Source organism: Cupressus sempervirens, chromosome 3 (genome assembly GCF_028749045.1).
Source record: "Cupressus sempervirens isolate cs-2001-9-10 chromosome 3, ASM2874904v1, whole genome shotgun sequence".
Taxonomy (NCBI): Eukaryota; Viridiplantae; Streptophyta; class Pinopsida; order Cupressales; family Cupressaceae; genus Cupressus; species Cupressus sempervirens.
In genome coordinates, this window is record NC_143120.1 from 592,512,817 (window position 1) to 592,534,993 (window position 22,177).

Consider the following 22,177-nt stretch of genomic DNA (forward strand, 5'->3'; position numbering starts at 1 on the left):
TGTTATTATTCTATGTTCAATAATAGAATGTAGTGAATTAAGAAGCAATTGAAGCCAAAGCTTTGACAGGGAGCAGTTGTGGTAATACATAGACTAGAAGCTTTGATTGTAGCTTGTGTTACCATCTCAAATTCACAAAAAATTGTTAGAATTTACCTACTTTTGGAACCCTTTGCACCCCAATGGTAGAGATTTTTCTTGTAGAATAGAGATCATCTACTTCTGGAAGTCTTTGCATCTCAATGGTAGTGATTTTTCTTATAAATTGGACAAACAGGACTTAGAGCCAAACTAGTATGCTTTCAATCAGCCTTTGAGTTGGTGTCGGTTTATCGGTATCACCGTTTCTAGCTACTAGATAGAAGTTGTAATGTTCCGACTTAGAAATGTGATAGTTGTACAATCCAACTAAAGCAATTTCTTTGCTCGTAGGACACAAAGTTGGATCCGTACGGTGGCAAAGGGTGTATTAAGTGGCTGTACGGTGGAAGTTATAGGCAGGGGTGGTACATAAGAGTTCGTACGGGAGTTGTGAGGGCCGTACGGTAGACAAATAGAGTCTATACGGTGGAAAAATCGTACAGAGAAGAGGCACAAAGGACCATACAACTTCAATTAGAGGGGAGTCGTACGAAGGTGAGTGGAAGTAAGATGGCTGTATGGTGGATCTGCCATACACCAAACAGCCGTGGGATGTGTCAGTAGGCCGTACGGTCAAACTAGGTGGCTTTACGGTGGTCTTAGGAAGACCATACAGTGTAGGAGCGACGAATTGAAGGGTGAGAATGGTAGGCAGTATAGTGTACGGTAGTGACTAGAGATGAATGGTCGGACTTCTTAGGGTGATGCATAGAGAGTTTTTGCAAACCAACAGATAGTGTGAACAAATAGCGAGATTTAATGTTAATAAACAACAAATGGTATTACACAGGACAAAGAGTAGATAAAACCAACAGAATGAATATTCGCAATATGAGGATGCTTCGACTTGCCAAATCCGAGCGAAGTATTACAGGCGATGGAATAGGGTGAGGATTGATTCGCACTCAAATAGAGATGACCAAATAGGGAAGATATTTCACTTCCGAAATGGCGAACAACAAAGAATCCCAACAGGAATTTGCAGCACAGAGAAAATAATCCAAATTGCATACCTCAAACTACCTACAAGCCGTGCTTAAATATGCATTGGGAAAACTTTCCCAGGGTGTACAAAGATAGCCGACGGCGGCACAAACTATGGAAACAAAAATAAAATGGGTCCGAGATATATTAAATCAATCGGCCCATTAACAATAGTTTTATAAATGATTTATTTTATAATAGGAACATTACAGTCCTCTTGTCCCAAATTTTGCTTGACCTCAAGCAAATGCAATGCTGGGTGTTGGAGAATGTGCTCTCCCTCCCATGTCGCGTCGTCCAATGGCAAGCATTTCCAATGCACCAGATATTCTTTCACTGTGCGGTTCCACAGAATCTTCTCACTACTTCGATGATCTCGGCTTGTTCCAATATGAGCTTTCCTTCTTCATTGAGTGGTGGAAGGTCTGTGGCTATCGTGAGGTTTTGGCCTACAGCCTTCTTCAGGCATGAAACATGGAAGATGTTATGAAGACGGCTTCCCTCCGAAAGTTCCAGCTCGTATGCGACTTCACCAACATGACGAACTACACGATAGGGGCCATAAAATCATGGCTTCAAATTTTCTTCTCCCTTTTCCTTCAGTGAGGATTGTCGATATGGCTGGAGCTGGAGATAGACCACATCCCCTACTTCAAAACTCCTCCATTCTGTGTTTGTTGGCGTACATCTTCTGTTGATTTTGTGCCCGCTGTAGGTTTTTCTTCAAGCATCTCAGTATGTCTTGTCCCTCGTGAAGCCAGTCCCTTGCCCTTGGTGCGCGACTGTCACTCATAATTGTGTTGATGAAGGAAAGGGGTTCGTACCCGTACAGATCTTTGAATGGTGCCATTCCGATGGACATGTATGTGGTATTGTAGCAATATTCCCTTAGATGTGTCCATTTGACCCACGCTCGTTGTGTCGAAACGTAGTTCCGAAGGTAACCTTCGAGCCACTTGTTCACAATCTCCGTTTGTCTGCCTATCTAAGGGTGGTAACTAGTACTTGGTGACAATTCTATCCCTACTACCCGAAACAGTTCTGTCTAGAAGATACTGATGAATCGCCCATCCCGATCATTGACAATCTTTCGGGGTAACCCGTGCAGACGAAAGACTTCTCCAAAAAACAGATCGACAACTTGTGCAGCCTGAAGATCTGAGGGGATGGCGAAGAATGTGTGTACTTTGTCAATCTGTCAACCATTACGAAAATACAATCCTTTCCGTTCACCTTGGGAAGCCTCGTTATGAAATCTATTGAGATACTTTCCCACTTATGTTCTGGAATTGGCAGAGGTTGTAGGAACCCGATAAATAGAGTATGTTTGGATTTGTTCTGCTGGCAGACCGCACACTCTCTTACATACTGCAACACGTCCCCTTTAAGTCCTTTCCATGAAAACCTCTCCTGGAGACTTTTGTAAGTTTTGAGGAAACCTGATTGTCCTGCCAAGGGTGAGTCGTGTACTTCATTCAAGATTTTATGCTTCAATCTGGATTCCGGCACTAAAAATATCCAATTCTTACAGTAGATAATGTCATCCACCATTTTCTAACGATCATCCTAGGTGTTGTCATCCATTAGCTCGTAGGAAAATGTGTTTTTGGAATATTCTACCAACAAATGTGCCTTCCGGTTAGCTGAAATTTGGTTTAGTGAGCAGATGGCGGGTTTCCTGGACAAGGCATCTGCAACCACATTGTTCTTTCTTTTCACATATTCAATGTCAAAATCAAAAGCTTGAACCTTGCTTACCCATTTTTGTTGCCTCTCGTTCAAGTCCCATTGCTCCAAAATATATCTCAAACTGTTGTGATCCGTACGGACGACAAACTTGGCTTCCACCAGATACAGCTGAAACTTGATTGGTGCATGTCCGATGGCCAACATCTCTTTGTCGTAGATGGAATATAGGTGTTCCGTTTGTGTAAGCTTCCTGCTTTCATAAGCTATGGGGTGACATCTTGCATTAGTACCGTGCCAGTGCCTTCTTCGAATGCGTCACACTCCACAATGAATGGTCGAGTGAAATCAGGTAATGCAAGTACGGGACAAGTGCTCATTGGCTCTTTCAGTTTATCAAAAGTGAGTTGTGCCTTTTCGTTCCATTGGAAGGAACCCTTCCTTGTAAGATCCGTTAAGGGTGTGCTGAGCTGAGAGAATCCTTTAACGAACCTCCATTAATAACTGCACAGTCCGAAAAATCTTTGCAATTCCGAGAGTGATTTTGAGGGAGGCCAATCAAGGATGGCCTGAATCTTCTCCTGATGAACTTGAACTCCATATTTACTGACAACATGCCCCAGGTACAATATTTCTGTCATAACGAATTCACACTTTGATTGCTTGGCAAACAAAGATTGTTCCTCCATGAGTTATTTTATAACGGGAACATTACAGAAGTTTAGTTAGAGATTTCAGCTTGCACAATACTTCTTTGCAGAAAGTTAGGAGGAACGAATATTGTTAACACTCCTTACAAAATCTCTCAACTTCCTACTTAACTTGAGTTGATCCAAGGAACGGTGAGGATAGGGAGCCTTCCCTTTAATGTAGGAGAGAATTGGTCTCATACATTGTAGCTGATCTACCTATTTTGTGATTAGATTTTCATAGAACTGTCGGTTACAAACTATCAACCTAACAATAACAACATTTTAATTAAGCAAAAATTTGGTGTGTAACAATAGGTCAACCCATTTCTCATCTCCTGTGGCCTAGAAAGGGGACATTGCAGTCCCCACTTCCCGAAGATTGCTAGTCCCCAAGCAATCTGTATGTGCACACTAAACACCAATCTGTGAATCCCACAGCAACCGAGACATGTCGCTCCACCAATCTGCTGCACTATTTTAATATAAACAATGATACACCCAAAGTGAAGCAACTCATCGTGCATCCATTGGAGGAATATGTTGGCATCTGGTTTTCAAGTATGCCATTGATGTCAAAATACAACTGGTTACAATAATATGGAATGAAATGAATCTCTCTCTCTCTCTCTATATGATATGTTATAGTGTAGTTGGTTCTTAGGAAGTCCATTATATGTCTGGCCTGATCATTGAATCCTTGGAATATAGTTTCAACAAGATTGTGTTTGCTCATATGTCTATGTCTGCCTGATAAAAATCAAGCATAAAAGGAAGTTTGAACATTCACTATTCCGGTCTTTGTCTCTTTATACTTTGTAAAATGACGTCAAACAATGAAAGAGCTAACGTAGTAAGACAAAAATGTATATAATTTGAAATGTTTATCGGGTGCGAGTATAGCTCCAGACCGTCAGTATTCATAGCATCACAACATAATTTATCCATTAGGATTGTATGTATATGTGTGAGTATCTTTTATTTTTGCCACGTTGAATGCCGGTTCAGCAGTAAAATATTTTTTTAATACCATTTAAGGTTATCAGGCTTAGACTAAAACAATGTCGTATAGGCAAATTAATTTAGTTAATTGCAAATGAATAAAAATCATAGCAGCCAAAGTTGCATGTCAACCATAATTGTTTCTTTTGAACTCCAAGCAAAGACACTGTTCATATTTGAAGAAAACTATCGTTTCTCAACTGCAGGTTAGGTGGAAGTTAGAAACAACTCTAACTTATTATAGTTCTCTATATTTGAATTGGTTCTCCTTATTCATATGGTAGGAGATGTATGAAAAATAAAAAAGGAATTTGAATAAGATTGTAATAATGGCATACATAGTTGCAGAATGGAAGTATGTGTGTGCTAAAAGGGAGAATGAGTAATTCTGAAGACGTATGCAGTTCTCTATCTAGATTGGAAATATACATGTTTTAGAAAGAAGAATAAGAAATTTTGCAGACATATGCAGTGAGTAAAATTCAGTGTATAAGACATTGAAGTTTCATTTACTGCTTCAGTTTTAGACATGTATTCCAATATTTAAAAGAATTATTTTGTTGTCTGATAATAATCAAAGCAATCAGATATACAAAGAAAACTTCAGTTTTCGGAATGCAATTATTCACAGCATATACCTAGAGATATTATTATGGGTGGTTTGATAACAGTTCGTAATTGCTTCAACACAGATTGTCTGGGTTCTATAGTTTCAGTGGTTTTGTTGTGTGATAAATATACAGGTTTATATTTCTTAAGGTGCTTACAGATCAGTTGTCTACATACAATTGGTACAGATCAAATATCATTCGGACATCTTTATTTTGAAAGTATTAATTATAAAAGACCATTATTCTGAAATGTGTGTATGTTCAATGATTTCGGTGCTGACAATCGTTTCCTTGCATAAAAAAAAAGTTCTGAGAATTGCTCGGTCTGAATTGTGGAGTCTTCCTACTATATTGATTGTTGTTGGGAGGCGTTTCTGAAGGAAATTTCATTACATTTCAATCTGCATTTTGGGAATTTGATTTGGAGCTGCTGCTATATTCCAAGGCAACAATTTGTCATGTACAGGGGCATGCTTGTTTTGGAGGGGCTATGATACAATTCTGAGGGCCTGCGCTGCAATTTCTAAAGCCTGCGATCAGATTTCTTGGGCCTGCAATTTATTGCAGAACCCTGTTGAATGCTTGGCGAACAACAATAAGGGCCTGCAGTGGTTTATTAAGGACCTGCGAATTATTTTGGGTCTGTGTTTCATATCTGGGCATCAAATATTTTAATTTGCAAGGGCTGTGGCTGGTAACCATTACCATTGCAACTACGGTTGAGACTGCTGATGCTAGTTGCACTAATTGTGCTTCTAATCAGCAACTGCCTAATGATGATGAATTCTTTGATGATTTTTGATGATACATTGATATTTGATCACATATGAGTCTATGACTGATTATTGATTATTGATTAGTAATCTTGACATTGTTGTTTTAAAGTTTTTGAACTGAAACATTGATATGGTGGTATATTTTGACATTTTGTCATGGCATTCGAACAAAATCATTAATATATACAATGGTTGAATTTGAAAAATTGCTTTAGATTGGCATAGTAGTGTATGAACTGGTTTCCTGTAATATATATATATATATTCTATTTTAGTTTTTTAAATTTTTATTTTAAAAAACTATGGGATGTCGATCCTGGGATAAAACGACACCAATACCCTCTCCGGAAGCTTCACAATGCAAATCGAAGTGCCTAGAAAAATCAGGTAAAGCCAATACTAGGCATGAAGTTTAAATAGTCTTAAACTTCTCAAAACATTCATGTGCCTGGGCTGACCACTTGAAAGCACCCTTACGGGTCAAATTTGTAAGGGGTGCAGCATGTCGTGAAAAACTGGCTACAAACCTCCGGTAAAAAGCACAAAGTCCAATAAATCCTCTCAACTGTGTCAAGGTCTTAGGTGTAGGCCATTCTACAATAGCACAGATCTTATCTGGATCCGTGCGAATTCCATTAGTACTAATAATATGCCCCAAGTAAAGCAACTCTGTCATACCGAGAGCACATTTGAACTCCTTGGCATTCAAGGAAGTCCTATCCAGATGACTCAAAACTGTATCTAAATGATCAACATGATCGTCCCAAGTCTTGCTATAAATCAGAATGTCATCAAAGAAGACTAGCACAAACTTGTGGAGCTGATTGTGGAACACCCTGTTCATAGTAGACGGAAAGGTGGCAGGAGCATTAGTAAGACCAAAAGGCATGACTAAAATCTCAAAATGCACACAATGACACTTAAATGCTATCTTCTCTATATCTTGTTCTCTAACCGGGATTTGATGATAGCCGGACCTCAAATCAATCTTCGAAAAATACTTTGCCCCATGCAATACATCAATGAGCTCATTAATGCGAGGAATGGGATATCGGTTTTTAATAGTTCTCTTATTCAACATCCGGTAATCAGTACACATTTGGAGGGTGCCATCCTTCTTCACCAAAACAACAGAAGAATTGAATGGGGACTTACTTGGCCTAATATGCCCTTGATCAAGTAGCTCTTGTATGGTCTTTTCAATCTTATCTTTGAGCCTCTTTGGATGGTGATAGGGAGTAATTATAATAGGCTTAGTGCCCTCCTTCAACTCAATAATATGCTCAATCCCACGATCCGATGACCTACCAGGGGGTAAATCATTAAACACTTTAGATTGTTTGATTCTCAATTGTTGGATATCTGGATGATATTCTGTCTCCTCAATATTCTTTTGAGTAGGCATAATCCTGCACTTCACTGCCCAATCAATAATATCCTCATGTCGAACCAAATGCTGCATGCGCCTAAGGGAGATTTGCTTCAGCTTATCATTACGGATCGCTTTAAGAACCTGGGGCTGCCCGTCCTTAATAAATCTCATCTGCATCTTCTCCATACTTAAGTAAATATCCTTAAGTGTGTGTAACTAGGCTATACCAAGGACTATATCGGTTCCCCCCATGTCTACCACATAAAAATCAGCAGAGAAAGTATATGTATTAAGTTTCATAGGAAGATCTGTAATCATCTTGTTACATCTGAAAGTGTAACCATCAGCTACTTGTACCCGTAGGCCCTTGAAATCCTCAGTCTGCATACCTCTCCTGGTAACCAAACATGCATCAATAAAATTATGAGTAGCTCCAGTATCAAATAAAGCAACAATACCCTGCCCAACAATGAGCCCACGCATCCTGAAAGCTCCCTCTTTCCTCATACTGGATAAGTAAGCTACCTTGAGGTTGGAGTCATCCACCTCATCATCAACATCATCACTCCCATAATCCCCAGACTATTTCTGAAAATCAGCACCACCATCATCATCGTAGAACCACTCCATCATCTTATTTTTACCCTTGGGCTTCATAGGACAGTCATGGTCAACATGATAAGGACCCCTGCAGTAGAAACACACCTTCCTCCTCAGATCATTAATGGTTTCCTAGTCCAAAGGTGCTGCAGCAAGACAACCCTTCGTCTTCTCCTCTCTTCGGGGTGGTGTCCTATCATAGGAGGACGTAGCAGGCTTTGAGACAAACTTGCGTCTAGGTGTAGAAGCCTTAAGTTACGAGCTTTTTTCATTGCTTCCTACAATGAAGGGGGATCTAATGATTTAACCCACCCTTTGAGTGGCTCAGCAATACCTTCAATGAAAAGCATAACCCTCCTCCATGACAACTTCTGAAACTCACTGATGGATGCCTCCAAATCAGCTGTCTGTCGTAACTGAGCCAACTCCCTAAAATATACCTTAGGATCCTTCTTGTCAAAATGTTCTATCAACCTGTCAACAAACTCTTGGTATGATATGATCTGATCATGATGGAGAGATACTAAACAATGATACCACCAATCATGCGCGACTCCATCAAGGTATAGCACAACAAACTTGATGGCGTCCTCTTCAGTCATAGGACGTAAAGCAAGTTAGGTGTCGAGCTTGTGGACCCAAGCTCTAGCAGTCACTCTTCCGCTCCCATCAAAATGAGCCAATGTTATCTTACCAACTGCTTGTTGGAGCTCAGTATACTTGGGCTATTGTCTGTCAGTAGTAGGCCTACCCTTGGATTGCTCACACTTTTGTGTCAAATATCTGTCAAAAATGAAGTTATCCTATAATGCCTGAGGAAGAACATCCCACTCATGAAAATGAGTCAGTACATCATCAACAAATGGAGCAGCATCAGAAGTAATGCTAATTGCATCTAATTCAGGTCTCAGGGAGGTGGGTCTCTGTGGCCTATCCTGAGCACCAATATAGCCTATCCTATCCACCTTGTCATCCATCTTGACATGATCCTCAATCTTGTGCCTGTCATCAGTCCTAGGCCCCATAACGACACGTGACTTGTAGAAACCAATAGAAACATCTCGATCTCTCTCTCTCTCTACCCCGATCCCGAGGCAAAGCTAACTACTGCAAGGTATTAGACAACTGTTGGAGAACACTTGTCATCTGCTGTTGCTTGGCTGCAATATTCCTAAATGCTTGCAAGGCATCTCTATCAACCTGAGCATATGTAGCTCGTTGCCCGATGCCACCAGAATCACCCAGACTACTCACTGAGCCAAACTAAATTTCTGGCTCTCCCTCTCCGGGAGGTACATTTTGATCCCATTAGGTGTAGTGCATGCTTGACACAAACCTTCGATCACCATCCATATCTCAAGATGCAGAACAACATAAATAATCCCCTGAAAATTCTGAGCCCAATTCCTACAGGCTGGCAGGAAACTGCTCTGATACCACTGTAAAAAACCTTGGTTTCTCTCTGCAAAACTTAATGAACAAATTCCTCTTTTCCTTTGTTCTATTTCTTAAAACTATATTTCAGAATATAAGTTAACAATAGAGAACTCTATGATCATGAAAGACAACTCCAATATTACACTGGATTTTATTTTTAAAGAAATCAAATGTTTCTGAATAAACTTTTGTTCAAAATCTACAATGCCAAAATAAACCTGATTGCTGTTTGTGAATGTAGGAAACACCAATGAATAAAGAATGTCCAAACGCATCTATATAGCATCCAACGTTCAGCAGCAGCCACCTCTCAACTCCTAACACCAGCAAAACTCCCCACTTCGAATGCTATATTGGATGAATTCTGGCCCCAACAGTAATGTCAGAAGAGGTAATTGATGTTGGCTGTCAATTAAGATGCTCTAGCTTTCTCATGTGACTCCTAGGTGTATACTTGGCCTTGCTAGTTGTAATTCAATCAGCAATTTCAGAATTCCACACGTTATCCAAAATACACTTCAGCTATCACAAATCACTGAACTGAACACACCTCAATTGCCAAATAGTAACAATTGATTAATCTCCAGGAAGTATGTTTCCTTAGCCATAGTGAACACAGTAGGAGAATTTGATAACTGTATACCTCAATACAATTATCAATGGAAGAACTCAGAATTTTCTTCAAACCCTCAGCCAGATGATATGTGCAAATAAAATATAATATTCAAGATGATGTCTCCTCATCAAAAAGTTGTATTTATAACACCAAATGAACCATCCAACTTCACTCTTACACTTTTCGCTTAAAAGGTAAGTTTATAATATAAAGTTATGACACTTATAATATAAAGTACTATGATTATTAAATGTGAATTAAATAATCATTAAGCTAACAAGCTCACCAATAAAAGACTTCAATAAAGAAATCCCAGAGAGAGACCAAATATCGAGAACTAGAGGACCATCCTGCCAAAACTGCTCAATCCAAAAATAGCAACCGACCAAGAGTGACTTACTAAAAATAGTAAGTCCAAAAATAGCAAACTCATGACAAAGACCTCCAAAACTAGACATCAGCTCACGAGGGTTGCGATAATGAGCTGACAAACCCACACTCCGGAGCCCTGCTAAATTGGGAACATTACAAAAAAGTTTAGGATGGATAACTATAATGCAGTAAGACACATATGGTGACTAGTCACAAATTTAGCAAAGATGATGAGACCCCCATAACCAATGAGATCATGTTTCCTAGCGTGTTTTTACGTAATTCCAAAGGAAAGCCATGCTCATGCTATCAAGAGAATATTGAAATATTAAGGGGACTATTGAATTTATGTTGTGCTATCCAAGAGTTGAAGATTTCACCCTTATAGCATACATGGATGTGGGTTGGCGTGGTAGTCGATGAGAGGAAGAGCATTGGTGGAGGTACATTCTTCCTAGTGAATTGTTTTGTATCTTAGTTAAGTAAGAAACAAACATCAATTTAGCTTTCTACACTAGAGGAAAAATATATAGTAGTAGATACCGGTCGCACACAGATTCTATGGATAGATGTGGTGGATTGCATATTTGATGATGATGGTTTTTGGAAACCTGCTAGAGAAATCTTTAAGGTAAATTTATTGCAATTTAACATTTAATATTTTACAGTTTACTATGCTAATTGTTTAAAACTTTAATGATTTAGTTTTACCTTAAGTTATATTATTGAATTATTCTATATTTAAGTTTTGACTCAAATTTTTGTTTTACTTTATATGTAGGCCACTGAGCCCCTTGTATCTCTCCTACGAACTATTGATGGGGAGAAGCCTTCTATGGGCTACATATATGAGGGCATGGATAGGGCCAAGGAGGCCATTAGAGCCCAGTATGCAGGAGTGCAGGAGAAGTATGCCCCTATTTGGGACATTATTGATAGGAGATGGCAGAATCAGCTCCACAAACCCATCCATGCAGCAGCTTACTTTTTGAATCTGACATTTCGTTTCTGTCCTGACTTCAAGGCGGATGAGGAGGTTCTCACCGGATTATATACAGTGTTCCAGAGGTTGAGTACTAATGAGGATAGCAGTGCTGCAATTATTGAGCTTGATAAGTTCAATAATAAAGAAGGGCCACTTTTCTCTAGCAAGATGGCCATAGATGCTCGGGAAACAATACAGCTAGGTAAAAATTAAATAATATACTCAATATTCATGAATCTAGATTCTAAACTTAAAGTTGATTATGTAATTTTAGAGTTAACTTGTAATTTGTAATTTGTAAATGAGACTAATTGTTTTTATTTTCCCTTATTTCAGATAGATGGTGGCAAATGTTTGGGGCCACACCCCCAAAACTTCAAAAAATTGCCATCCGTATTTTGAGTCAGCCAAGCAGCGCTTCTGGATGTGAGTGCAGTTGGTCCATGTTCGAGCACATCCACTCGAAGAGGAGAAACAGGTTGATAGTGCAAAGGTTGAATGATCTTGTCTTTGTTCATTACAACCTCCGTCTTAGGATCAGATAGATTTTGGGCACTGACTTCTCTCCGATCATTCTGGAGGAGATTGATCCAGAATCAAAGTGGCTCATAGAGGTTGTGGTCTTCACTGAGGAAGACTATGCGTGGATTGACCAGGTGGATATAGAGGCTGAGGCATCTAGAGCACGTTCTTCAGGCATTGGTAGACGCATACGTGCACGCACAAACACAGGTCCTAGCGACGTTCGTGAGCCCATCTTACATGTGGGAGATATGGCTCGACAGTCCTCTAGGACCTACATTAGACGCCTTGCTACTAGGCAGACTGGATACTCAGAGGTTGAGCCTGAGGCTATAGCCAAGCTTGAGGATGGTGTTGAGGATGATGATGACCATGAGCCTGAGGCTTGAGCTGGAGCCTTGTTTTTATATTTTGTTTACAGATATTGATACTGAATCATTGATAGACATATGTTTCAAACTTTCATGGATCTTCATCTTAGATTCTTACACACATTTATGATTTGATGTCTTATGGATCATCTTACATACATTCTATGATTTAAATCATTATGATCATTTGATTTCTATTTACTTCAGCTAGCCTACAATTTACATTTTAGATAACATAGTTACGTATGTGATGGATTTTATGTTCCATGTTTATGTATGTTAAGTTTTAACTTCTATTTGATGATGTTATAGTGTGTTTAAGTTATATTCAATAAAGGGTGCATGAAATAAGTTTTAAATTGTTAACATCTTTAAATTTAAAGGGTTTTTTCAAATTTGCCGATTCATCACCGATTCATTGCCGATTCACGATTCGATTCGGCCTTGCCGATTCTGATCCAATTCCGATTCACGTTACTTTGGATGAAACACACATTCAAAGATATCAAGGTTGTGTATGAGCATCCCACTCCATACTTTTTGACAATGACTCAAGGAATAAAAATTTTCAGATTAATTATCATTACCATTTCTTGTGGGAGTAAGTACTTGAGAAACAAGAAAAGTTAGAATATGTTGCTTCAAATGAGCAATTTGCAAATATTTTCACAGAGCCTCCTTAGAAAGACACTTTTGAGTCTGAAGGAGAAATTAGGAGTGATGTCACTCTCATCCATTCACTTAGTTTTTCAAGGAAACACGAGTTTAGTGTGGAGCTATTTAGTGCCTTATTCAATTAGCCCTAGATACCCTTTTCGATTGATGTCAAGGTGGAGAAGTTGAGTTAGGGGAGCATAACAATCAGGGGGAGTTGTTGATCTTGTTGCATTCAAGTAGAGTAGCTGTCAATAACTAAGGGGGAGATTGTTGGAATTTTGTCATTGATGTCAAATGATGGATGTTTATTAAAAGTAGAAGTTGAAGTAGCAAAGATGTTACATATTGGAGCAAAACTATAGTTATGGAATCAAAAACTTGTAGGAGAGCAAAATATACAACAAAGCAATGGATATATAATGAAGGGCAAATCAGATGTAATAAATACAATTTTTTTCCTGCTATGACAACCTGTTACATTTAGTTTCTTTAATTTGCAAAGTAATTTAAAATATTTTTTGGGTGGGCCAAATTTGGAGAATTAAGTAATTACAAATTAATTTTATTTTTGAGGGCCTTCTGTGTGAGCTGACCCGCCAAAAGCTAGCATGCATTTTTAATGCAAAGAAAAAAAACATAAATAGTATTCTGCACTGGCCGGCCTGTTAGGAAGTTCTCAAATTATAAAATCTTTATTGTGCTGACCAGCCTGATTTGATGAGTTGCAATGATTTGTGAGAAGGTGCCTTTGGAAGGTATTCAAAGAGGAGTTGATTTGATATCCGTTAATTAAAAATATTTCCTATGAAGAGCAGAAAAGGAGTATATTTATGAAGAAAAATCAGACATATATGTGAGAAGGTTTACTAGGTTAAATCAATCTCATCTTGAGGGAAAATTCATATGAGTTATGCAAGTGTATATGATGACGATTGAAACAGACTTAGTGCATACTTTTGTGAAGACAGTCAAGATTTGTAAGCAATTCTTTGAAGAGCATATTGTAGAGCTGAGTGGAAGGTTAAGAGAAAAAGGGCCAAGGTAGATTTGTTGGCAACTCTTGCTGAAGACTTTGAAGTGATCTAGGGCAGACTGGAAAACTCTATAATCATCTTGGTTTTCATGTGTGGTGCCTTCTACTTTGCTAGTGCAAGAGTTTGGAGTTTGTCGCCCAAGGACTTTGGCGACTCTTGTTGAGTTGGTGCGCATTGGCAAGGATTGGTGTCTGTTGTGGGCTGGTGCCTACAAAATTGTAAGTTCTCTGTAAAAGCAATATTTTGCTGTGGTTTTCTCCTTGAAGGATTTCCATGTAGAATCTTGTGTGCATCTTATGGTCAATTTTTCTAGATCTTGCTTGTGAGGATGGTTTTATTATGGCTTATGATTGGCAATTTTATAAATTGAAAAGATTGTTCTTATACTGATTCATACCCCTCTCAATATTAGTGTGTGTTTTCTTGGACTCATTGTTAGACCCACCGTCCTCCATGACTCTATTGTGTGGGGGCCCTTTGTTACATCTCAAAATTTTAACCTAATTTTAAACTTGCTTATAACCGTCGGATTTTACGGATTTTTCTTTCATGATCATGTGAAGTAGGTAGTTATTTATATCCGTTGTATTAACTTTTAATGAAGATGGTCGTTAACCATTAACTGTTATATGATGTTTTGTAGTTGCTTGATTTTGGAATTATAGTTAATAATTTAAAGTCTTTTAAATGTTTATATGAAAATTATTATGGAATTGTTATTATGGTGGAAGTGTTTTCATGGGTGATTGTAGGAGAAGATGAAGGGGGGGAAGCATTGCTAAACGGGATCATTGGAATGGGATACTGGCTTAGTCTAGTCAACAGGATTGATAGGTATGACCTTAAACTTCTTTGGTAAGGACTTAACAACTTGAACACAGGATACATCCATGGGAACCGCATGAGCTATTAAAACAAATAATTGGAGAAACATAAAATAATTGAGTTAAAATATAAAACGTACGTCAGAGGATTTAAAATGATCTTTCACCATATTATTATAATATATATATGTATGTACATATAGATATAAAAATGAAGTGACACCATTAAATTATTTTCTTATAATATAACGATGCCACCTCACTAATATATTTACATGTACATATGTAAATATAAATTATAATAATATTTGAATTATAACCTGCCAAATCTTTTTCCATTTTTATTCTTTCCTTGGTTATAACCGATTAAACACTTGGCATAATAAATTGACAAATATTCTTATGTTACGAAAGCCAAGAAGTCATGACTTACCCCTTTTAATTGAAGCTGTGAGAAGAAGGCGGATATCTTTTTCAAACACCCGACTACCCTGCTTTGCTACGTTTTCCAATATTCATTTCCGCCTCCCCATAACACCCTTTCTCATATTTTCTTGTGCTGATTTCTTTGCTAATACCAATCTGCACTTTTCTTCCCACGATTTCATACCATTCAGACATTCTGCTGGAGATTCGTGAGTACTATTTGGTGGAAGCCGTGTTAGATATTGCAAGCAAGGTGTGGCGAAGTAGCTGGGTGCTAGCAAGGCAATACTTTTGACTTGTCCAGGTTATGTGAAACAGCTGAACACAATTCTTCCAATTTGAGTTCCTTGTTTAGAAACATCGAATTTCATAGCATCAAGTTCAGTTTTCGATTTTATAGATTGAACTTTTTAGTTTAGTTTTGTTGCATGACAAGTGAAAGCCAAGTAATCATAGTATGGATTCATAAATCATCATGCCAATAGAGAATAGAATTAAACAACAAATTCTACAATCTTTATTTTACTCAAATCACAGATTGTTTAACCAATGGAATCATAAATTGTTTAACCAATGGAAGTTAAAATATAGTGAAATTATTTCTGGAAGTCTTTAATCACAGAATGTGAAATGCTAGAAGCAACCATTTGCCATAAATTAATATAACAGAGCCGGATGTTCTGAAATTCCGAACACCTAGGATTCACCTGCTATTTAGCCACGGAAAAGGTGAGATGAAATCCTGCAAGGATAAAGCGAGTGAAATCAGACTTGATATTTTAAATCAAAATAAATAAATCTTACTTAATAGCTCATGCTCATCTCTAATAATGTAACCTATTGTCAAGTTGAGCGGTGGTGATCGGGTCGTTGATTCCATCAGAAATCCTTGGCCAAGGTAGTTTAAAGGTGTGTCTTCCATCTATTGATCACTTAATGTCTGTGGTGCCGGTTATGTAGACGTGCCCGTTTCATAACCGTGTAGACATTCTAAACACCAGGATGCTTAGGTGGCTGGACTAAGAACATTCCAACGTCGATCCTGAGGTAGGGAGGGCCTATCAAATTCAATAGATTGTGTGGGGCTAAGTATGGTCCGAGGTTGGGAGGTTAAGCCTATGTCAATGCTTCTCTTACCAAAAGCCGAGGCTTGCACAACCAGCTAAAGACCCTCTGGAAGATACTTGTATGTTCTTTTCTTATTTTCTTGATAAGCATTTACTTACTTGTATGTGGAAATGAAAGTTAATCGATAATTTAGTTATTTTCAGTTAATTGTTAGTCAAGTTATTTCAGAAGATCATAAATACAGTTATTTCCAGTTAATTGTTAATCTAATTATTTCAAATGATCATGAATACAGTTATTTCCACTTAATTGTTAATTTAGTTATTTCAAATGATCATAAATATAATTACTTTTAGATGATCGTTAGACTAGTTATTTTCAGATATGGTTATGGTTATTTAAATTTTCAGTTAATTGTTTAAATAGTTAATGTCAAATGAAAGGGATTTCAGTTATCTATTCAATGAATGTTGGAAAATCTTTACATAGATTGTCTTTGTTTTTGTTATGAAAAACCGTTTGTTACATATGGTATCAGAGCGCTGGGTTCAACATTGAACCTAGGGCACATTACCTTCCATGTAAACCTGAAAAATTCTTAGAATAATTGTATAGGATGCAAGTACGTAAAACACCCCGCAAGAAAGTTGGACATCCCATCTTCTCTTAATTAAAAAAATGCCAAAATTTGACTATACTTGCTGCTCCATGCCCCAAGATAATGAAACCCTAAATCAAGACTTGCAACGAATGAAGAAAAAAAGAGTCAAGTGGACTCCTGTTAGTAAAGCAACATATAGAAACAAACTAATTCCAAACTGGAACTCTTGTTAGGGCAACTCTCTTTTGCATTTCGATATATCCTGGATGGTGCAAGATATGTACAAATTTGAGTCAGAACTGAATGTTGAGAAGCAAGATTAGATTCCATAATGTAAATATCCTCAGTAGAGGAAATTTTTGTAAATAAGGCTGCCATGAATGCAACAGCAAAGTATTAAGTTAATTAAATAAATTGGTTTAATTCATGTGTTATATGCATTCACAAAACTCTTTTAATTGTTGTAGGTACACTTAAAAAATATGTAGATACAATAAATTGACACAAATTTTGTAAATTCACAGGTTAAACCAGTAAACAAACAAAATAAATAGCAATGAGAACGTTGCAGATCATGACATGGTTCGTGAAAACACACAATCATCCACTGATTTGTTACTTCAGATTTTGCAAGAAATGCAACTGAAGTTGGATAATATGGAAAGGATAATGAATGAGATGGCAGCCCAGATGGGGCATAACCATGAGGAAACACAATCATCACCTCCTATTAGAACAGAGACAAAAGTCTCCGGATATAATAAGAAAACCTCTTCACCCACTCAAACTGAAAAACAAATCAATAAATAGTGGCTGATCTATTGATAGATAATAAGAAAATCAAACCACCTAAATTTGCCGGTTCTGAATCCGGAGAGGATGCAGAGGCTTGGTTGACTGAAATGGAATAGTATTTTGAAATTAGAAACTTCTCAAAAATCTCAAAGGCGGTTTGGGTAATATACCACTTTATTGGAGAAAATGCAACCTAGTGGGGAAACACCAAAGTTGAGCAAAACATTAAAACTATTGAGATTACTTGGGAAAAATTTGTAACCATTTTTAGAAATCGCTAGCTACCCCAAACCTTCTATGTCCAAAAACTACTGGATTTTCAAAACCTGAAGCATGGAGACATGACTGTACACAAGTGCTGGGAGAAATTTACCCAACTATTGAAATATGTACCACCATATTAGCAAAATAAAACTCTGAAGGTGAGGAAATTCATTATGGGTCTGAATAACATAATAGGAGGAGCAGTTGATGTTCTCACTCCTTAAACTATGGAAGAAGCTTTAGAGAAGGTTGTTTGACAGGAATACAAAATCAAGAAGGATGACTCCATTCGGGATAATAAAAGGAAAGAAAACAAACTAGAATGCAAAAGGTGCAGATACTGGATCTCAGAAAAAACAGTTTAAGGATTTCAAGCATAGCAAGTCAGAATCAAAAGGAAATGAAGTTAAGGATTTTAAAAGTAATTTCAGTACAAGTAAAAATAATAAGAGTAACAAAAAGAAGGGGCCACCTTTGAGATGTTACAATTGTGGGGGAGATCATTATGTTAGAAAATGCCTTGTCAAACCCAACAGCAATTAGCCGCACCGACCACCTTTTCCACAACAACAACATGTTTATCAACAAAGAATCCACGCAGCTTTGGATTATAGACAAGTAGAACAACAGATAGGCCCGATTGAAACTCCGAGTAAGATCTACGGGAACCCTGTCTCTATTTTAATTGATACTGGAGCTTCTGAATGTTTTATATGGCCTAAATTATTAAGTAGATTTCCAAAGAGATCTAGTTTTATGGAAAAACCATGGACAATGGAATATGCAAACCAGTCAAGGGCTAAGGTAGAGTATTGTCTGTTTGAGGCTCAGGTTGATTTTCCAAATTTCTTCACTGAATTGAATTTGTATGTAGCACCTCTTGGGTCTTATGACATTATTATAGGCATTAATTGGCTCAGTGAGCAAAAGGCCAAGGTGGATTGTCTTTCCAAAACTGTAGATTGTTTGGATGATCAAGGTAGACCTACAAGCATTATAGGGATTAAACATGAAATTAAATCAAAGCAGATATTTGCCATGCAACTTAAGAAATATGGAAGAAAATGCAGTGAGTTTTTGCAGTAAGAGTTGAAGACATGAGAGATCCTATAAACACCACATATGAAGATGACTACATTTTTGAAGATGGGGAAATCAAAGAAAAGTCAAAGGAATATTTTGAAGAAAAATATCCATATATAAAGAATTATCAAGATGTGTTCCCTGAAGAACTCACCAGTCTACCACTGTCTCGAGTATTTTATTTTACCATAGAATTGATACCAAGAGCAGAACCTATTTCTCGAGCACCATATCGAATGACTACTACAGAATTAATGGAGTTGCAAATACAATTACAAGATAAGTTAAAAAAAAAATTGATCCGGCCCAGTGTTTCACCATGGGGAGCTCCAGTATTGTTTGTTAGGAAGAAGGACAAAACCATGAGATTATGCATAGATTACAAAATGCTCAATAAGGTTACCATCAAGAACTGGTATCCACTTCCTAGAATTGATGACCTTTTTGATCAAGTTAAAGGCACAACAATATTTTCAAAAATTGATTTAAGGTTTGGATATCACCAACTTTGTATTAAGGACGAAGATATTCACAAAATTGCATTTAGAACCAGGTGTGGGCATTATGAATTTACAGTGTTACCTTTCGAGTTAACTAATGCTCCAACAACTTTTATGAACTTAATAAATAGCATATTCCAAGATATGGTTATGGTTATTTTTAGATAATCGTTAAACTAGTTATTTTTAGATATGGTTATGGTTATTTTCAGTTATTTGTTTAAACAGTTAATGTCAAATGAAAAGGGATTTCAGTTATCTATTCAATGAATGTTGGAAAATCTTTACATAGATTGTCTTTGTTTTTGTTATGAAAAACTGTTTATTACACCCTCTCTCCTTGAGTCTGAATGGGCTTCAGTTGAGAGAGTCCAGACCCTCCTTAAATGCATTATCAGATGTCGTTTGTCCACTCCTCATAGTACTGTCTTGGTCGAGTTTGTGGTACATCTTTATAGACTTGGTGCTGTTTTTGATTTGGTTTGGTTTCTCCATTGAGGTTCAGAACTTTGTAGACTCTATTGAGGGTCATTACATGTACTCTTACTTGGCTTATTGCTGTTTTGAGGTGGTTGCTCGTTTCAAGCCTTCTGGCAAAGCTTGTTGTTCATTTGCCCATGCCCCTGCTCTTTTGGTTTGATTGGGATTGGGATGAGCCACCTTCCCCCTTTCCAATTCTCTCTAGATGCCCCCACTTACCTCCTTCCGTCCTAGCAAGAACTGAATGAGCACGTCAGGTTCAACATCTATAGGCAGTATATTATCATGACCTGGAGTAACCCTCTAGGGGGGCTTCGCCTGAGGATGTCTTCTTGTACAAAGTACTACATGATTTTTTCATGACAGGGATTATTGTGCATCCCTGGTATCTCATTTTCCACTAGTCCCATGCCCTCTGCATTTCTCTGGGAGCTTTTAGAGTGGGTTCTCATCGGTTGTGTATACAAACAGATCACCAGATTGGCAGAGAGGATAGGATTTTCTGCCTCTGCTCCTTGGGGGAGGTGGAGTTGAAGACCTATTTTTTTTTCGATGCCCTACCTACTATAAGAAGAGGGAGGTTATACTTCTTATTCAACAAGTGCATGTCCATCTCCTCGTTCTTCAGCTACATTGATCAATGGTGTCTTGCGGCTTCGGGACCATACCTTTGAGACTCTATTCTCATCGAGATAGGTTTCAGCCTAGCTCATCACCTCCTCCTTCACACCTAGGTTTCTTGCCTGGGAAAAGAAGCGGTCGCTCGGTTCTCCTTTAGGTCACATTAGATCTGTGAGACATCGTAGTGGGTGCACTAGAAAACTTCACTATTCCTCTAGTAGCTCTTCAATGCGATCTGTGCTATAACCTGACCCCAGATCTTATCCTTTGGTTCTGGACTACTCGCCTATGAGGAGTATTTAGTTTTCCTAGTCTCTTCTTGCTTTGTTCTTTTCACGGACTGTAACACCCCACCAGGGAACCCAAAAGAAGTTAACCTAAAGTTTCACTAAGTTTGCCAAACTTTTTTTTTTTTTGAAAGATAATAAGAACAAGAGATAATGTAATGGAAGCAATATCTCACATACATACAATTATCCAAAACAGATTACATCTCTTAAGGGTTCCATGACATTGAATCACACACACACATAAGTTTATTAATATAAAATATAACACAACCAAAATCCACATCATGGAATAACCACAAGTACAAATCTATTTAAATAATATACAATTACATAAGATGCCACTTGACATAACGGGAATGCATAATCATCCACTGTACAAGTCACAGGGTATGAAAAGCTCAAATAATATACATCATAAATAAAATACATCATCTCATAAGATCTCTGAAACTTGGATACAATACAACAGAATAAAAACCATCTATCAGAAAACACAATATCAAAAATGAAAGGAATAACTACACAAAGACATCCAACATCGGCATCTAGTTGTCGGATCTCCATGGTATAAGAAAAATGCACTACCACCCGACCTCATGGAACCTAAATGGGCTACTCCTACCATGTTGAGAAGATAGTCTCAAGTCCCAAATAGATATCAATCCACAAATCATTACCAACATCTAGGTCAAGGAAATCCTGATAGCAATCTATCTCAAAGGTGCCAAGACACAAGTAACATCTAAACCTCAGTGGCAACAAAGACACGTAGGAAATCTACAATGCAAGTGGGCAAGTGTCATCGCATGAGCCAACTTTAAGGTTACCCTGGTAGCCTTCTGGACTCCGCCCCCCAGTGTCTCTATGCGACATCAGTATCCTTTGTACAGACAAGGCATACTAATGAAGCAAGGTCGGAACCAAGCATCCTCTCGACTTCCATCCTAGACTGTACAAGCACTTAAGGCATGGGCGAGGAAAAACACTGACTCTTATTAATTCATTTTACTCTCGTTTAATGAAATGTTATTAAAACAACTTATAATGGGTTATCCAAGCAACCTTTTTAGGGCTCCGGCCTCCATTGCAAGCCACTTCCCAACATACACAAATTAACTACCTTAGGCTCATAAAAGTACCACTAAAAAATCACAATTTTCACCTTAGTCCTTTACAAGCAAGTGGAAAGTACCTAAAGATAAAACACAATATTCACCTTAGTCGTTTACAAGCAACTGGAAAGCACCTAAAGATAAAACATAGTATTCACCTCAATCCTTTACAAGCAATTGGAGAGCACCTGAAGATAACTGATAAAAATTCAAAGGTTACACTAGAAAAGCCACACCATTCACCTCAGTTCTACACAA

The 22,177-nt window shown here is 37.8% G+C and overlaps 2 protein-coding genes across 4 annotated transcripts in view; both read left to right on the plus strand.

Moving 5' to 3' along the window:
- Positions 1-22,177, plus strand: part of LOC149568059 (tRNAHis guanylyltransferase) — a 251,034-nt gene that overhangs the window by 88,646 nt on the left and 140,211 nt on the right. The gene's annotated exons all lie outside the window — the stretch shown is intronic.
- Positions 11,074-12,365, plus strand: LOC149568060 (uncharacterized). The gene is made up of 2 exons (XM_089821066.1): positions 11,074-11,473; positions 11,608-12,365. Exons 1-2 carry the CDS (start codon positions 11,122-11,124, stop codon positions 11,814-11,816), a joined length of 561 nt encoding a protein of 186 aa, XP_089677192.1. The 5' UTR covers positions 11,074-11,121; the 3' UTR covers positions 11,817-12,365.